Source organism: Callionymus lyra, chromosome 1 (assembly GCF_982586985.1).
Source record: "Callionymus lyra chromosome 1, fCalLyr1.hap1.1, whole genome shotgun sequence".
In the NCBI taxonomy this organism is placed as follows: Eukaryota; Metazoa; Chordata; class Actinopteri; order Syngnathiformes; family Callionymidae; genus Callionymus; species Callionymus lyra.
In genome coordinates, this window is record NC_141818.1 from 50,360,570 (window position 1) to 50,364,352 (window position 3,783).

The 3,783-nt window shown below is 42.1% G+C and overlaps 1 protein-coding gene across 1 annotated transcript; it reads left to right on the forward strand.

Moving 5' to 3' along the window:
- Window positions 1-201: 201 nt before the first annotated feature.
- LOC148090063 (gamma-crystallin M2-like) lies at window positions 202-2,068 on the forward strand. The gene is made up of 3 exons (XM_087811626.1): window positions 202-234; window positions 1,438-1,677; window positions 1,772-2,068. The coding sequence occupies exons 1-3, from the start codon at window positions 202-204 to the stop codon at window positions 2,066-2,068; spliced, it is 570 nt and encodes a 189-aa protein (XP_087667752.1).
- The last annotated feature ends 1,715 nt before the right edge of the window (window positions 2,069-3,783 follow it).

Here is a 3,783-nt window from a genome sequence, read left to right on the forward strand (position 1 = left end):
GGAAGTTCCTGAATGTTTCAAAATCCAACTTCTGGAACTCTCGTCTCTGCCTCTGTGTTTCCATGGAGCTGCTGCTGGCTCAGGGTTTTGCACAAAGGCCTGGAGTCTGGCTCAGGTATAAAAGGAAAGGGTTAAAGCAGGTACGGTACCTTTTGGTCTAAGAGCAGAACCAGCAGCAGCGTTGAACCATCAACCAGCAAAATGACCTCCAGTGGAATGAACATGAACGGAAAGGTGAGATATTTTAACTTCTACTCTTGTAACAAATATAAGATTAAAGAGCAAAAACAGACAAAATAAACAATTTCTCCAATAACATAACATTTAAATATGTCTCGATATGTATAAAAGCTGAACTAACCCCTCCAGTGACAGACAGTTTAATGAACTTCACAGTTCATTGCAGACTAATATAAAGTAGAGATGATAGCGGAAATAACAGACACGTCACACGGACAACAACATTAAACATCTAATAAGACTTTAACAAATGATTTGAATTCAATTGACATCATCTCAGACTAGTATCATAAAAACAGAGGCGCTGACGTCAATTGGTTTATTTAATCTTTATTAACAAATCACACATTCTCTTGACAACATTTGTATCAGTAAATGTTTTATAATTATTAATAAATTAAATAAATACAGCAGTGAGATTTCGCTTAACTCTGATGTGTTTTCTTTGTTTTAAAAAAATCTAAAAAATGATGCTTCTGCTGGCTCTCCAGATCGAGCGAAAATCCAAGAGGCGGAGCTTAGAAAAAGTGAAATTTAGCGTCTATTTTGAATTATTATTAAAGATTAAGGGTTATTGTAATCAAAATACACCACCTTGGAGAAAACATTTCCTTTTTTGTGGTTTAAAGTTGTAATTGCCAATTCACCGGCAAAATATGGACATAGAAAGTAAAGACAATAAACACTGACACAAGATTATTTCAAATATTGAGTAAATAAATCAGTAAATATTAATGTAACTTAATATTTTGAGTGTTTTGTTCCATGAACTGACTCCTCCCGTATCGAAACCTGGTGGTGGTGAAAAAGGAAACAGTCATAGGAATGAGTTTAAGAGAAAATGCTTGTTAAGTGAAATATGCAAAGTCAGAACAAACATATTCTTGGACTTTTGGCAAAGCAGAGATCTATCGCAGGGACGTCTTTAAATTTCAAACGCAAAGTTCTAATGAAATGGGGGATCTTTGGACAGCAACTCAAAAGTTACTGGAGTTGATCTCTTCTAGAGAGAATCTGTTTATCAGTTGGCTTACGCAGATGTCTGCCCTTGAACTTAGACTTGCTGGCACAATCGAGGGATTGTTTTGTCTTTCTCAGCGTGTAGGCTTGACCTGAAGAACAGCTGAGCACTTGGATTTTAATGCATTCGATTTATCATGACCTTCAATCAAGTTATCGCGGATCCTCTTCTTTTAGATCGTCTTCTACGAGGACAGGAACTTCCAGGGCCGTTCCTACGAGTGCATGAGCGACTGTCCCGACATGTCCTCCTACCTGAACAGGTGTCAGTCCAGCAGGGTGGAGCGCGGCTGCTTCATGGTTTACGATCGCAACAACTACAACGGCAACCAGTTCTTCATGAAGAGGGGCGAGTACCCGGACCACAGCATGATGGGCATGAGCAACGGCGTCAAGTCCTGCCGCATGATCTCTTGCGTAAGAACACCTTGATCCATGTCAGAAGGTTCTGTCAGAGTTGTGACGTCACTCTCTCTCTCCCGTCCAGATGAACTCTTCCTCCACCCAGCAGCACCGCGGCTCCTTCAGGATGAGGATCTACGAGCGCGAGAACTTCGTGGGTCAGATGCATGAGCTGCAGGACGACTGCGAGAACGTGATGGAGAGGTTCCGCATGTCCGGCTGCATGTCCTGCAACGTCTCTGAGGGTCACTGGCTGCTGTACGAGCACGCTGACTTCCGAGGAAAGATGATGTACGTGAGGCCCGGAGAGTACCGCAACTTCCACAACCACAACAACATGAACAACATGAACATGAACGGCATGAAGTACATGAGCATGAGGCGCATCACCGACTCCATGTATTGATTGATTCCATGATCAATAAAGTCTCCTGAACCTGAGCTGAAGTCACATCTTTTTATTGTCCGAGTCCACTCCCACATATACAGGAGTCTGTAACGGATGTTATAAATGACTCCTTGCCAGTTCTTATTTTTATTCATCTGGAAAAAGTTACAAAACAAAAATGAATTGTTTTTCCAGCACAAACTGGTCCAAGATCACCCTATACACATAAAAATAAATTTAAAAACAAAGATATCTGATAATAAACCAAAAAAAGGTAACAAAATACATGAACCCATCACTTTGATCGGCTGCTTGAACGTAAGCTCCTGCAATAATTGCCAAAAACAGTCGTTTTAACGACTATTTGTCCGGATATTATGCTCATATCACTAAAGATATGTCTCAAGCATCTCGGATCTATGATCGTGATGCTCTTTTCAACATCAGAGAGTCGATGGAAGATTATAACCGCGACCGTTACCAACGTCCGGTGAATATGTTTCCGGCTCCGCTTCTCATCGACTCGGACTCTGTGGAATATCGTTTGATCTCTCGGGTACCGGGCGATTTCCACAAGCGATCGAGTCGGGCTGGAGTACAGGTCAGGATGAGACGCGCAGTCGCGATCGCTCGGAACAACTCTGACGTCATCGGACGTCATCGATGTTTGATCGACATTCCTCTCGCGGCAGAGTTTGACGACACATCAGCGCTGCCGTCTGTCCAGACCTCAACAAAAGGTGGTAGGATTTTTTCATTTCCTCTCTTTAATTCGGCTTTTACTACCGAGTTGAACTTCAGTGACAGCTGGTACCCACGTGACCGCTGTTCGCTTCAAAAGATCCCGCTCTGCGCGCCTGTCAGTGACGCGGCGTCGTCAGTGACGTCATTGGTGCTGAATGTGGGACTTCTTAATGTTCGCTCCATTACTAATAAATCCTTTATTCTTAATGATCTTTTCACAAGAGTTAATTTGGATTTATTATGTCTTTCTGAGACTTGGCAGAGAGAGGAAGAGTTTATTCATCTGAACGAACTCTGTCCAGTAGGGAGCGCTGTCCTGGGGAAGCCTCGCCTCTCTGGTCGTGGAGGAGGTCTTGCTACTGTTTTTAGGGAGAGTTGTTCTTGCAAAGTGATTCAGACACAGGAATTCACTTCTTTTGAATCTCAGATGATCTTGGTTGGTTCTACAAGACCTTTCTATTGTGTGTCAATCTACCGTCCGCCTGGTCCTGCGGCGATGTTCTTGAAAGACTTTAGTGACTTCTTATCTTCCATTATTCAAATGGAGTCTGTCCTTATTCTTGGAGACTTTAATCTTCATGTTGATGACGTCACATATTGTTCTGCTAAAGAACTTTTAACTTTAACAGAAGCCTTTAATTTTGAGCAACATGTTTCTGAACCCACTCATCAAAAAGGCCACATTTTAGACTTAGTTTTTACTCTTGGCCTGGACATTTCTAATGTATCTGTACATGATGTCCATCTGAGTGATCATTCTCTTGTCTTGTTTAACCTGGACTTCATCCCTGAACCTAAGCCTTTGAAAGTTAGGTCTCAGAGGCGTGTCATCTCAGCCGATACTGCAGACAGTTTTTCTGCTATGTTCGACCGTCTTTCCTTTGATGACTGCACAGACGTGGACAGTTTGATTCACTGTTACACTGATCATTGTGTTGAAATACTGGATCAAGTGGCACCTGTTAAATCGAACTTGAAAATTCAGAAAA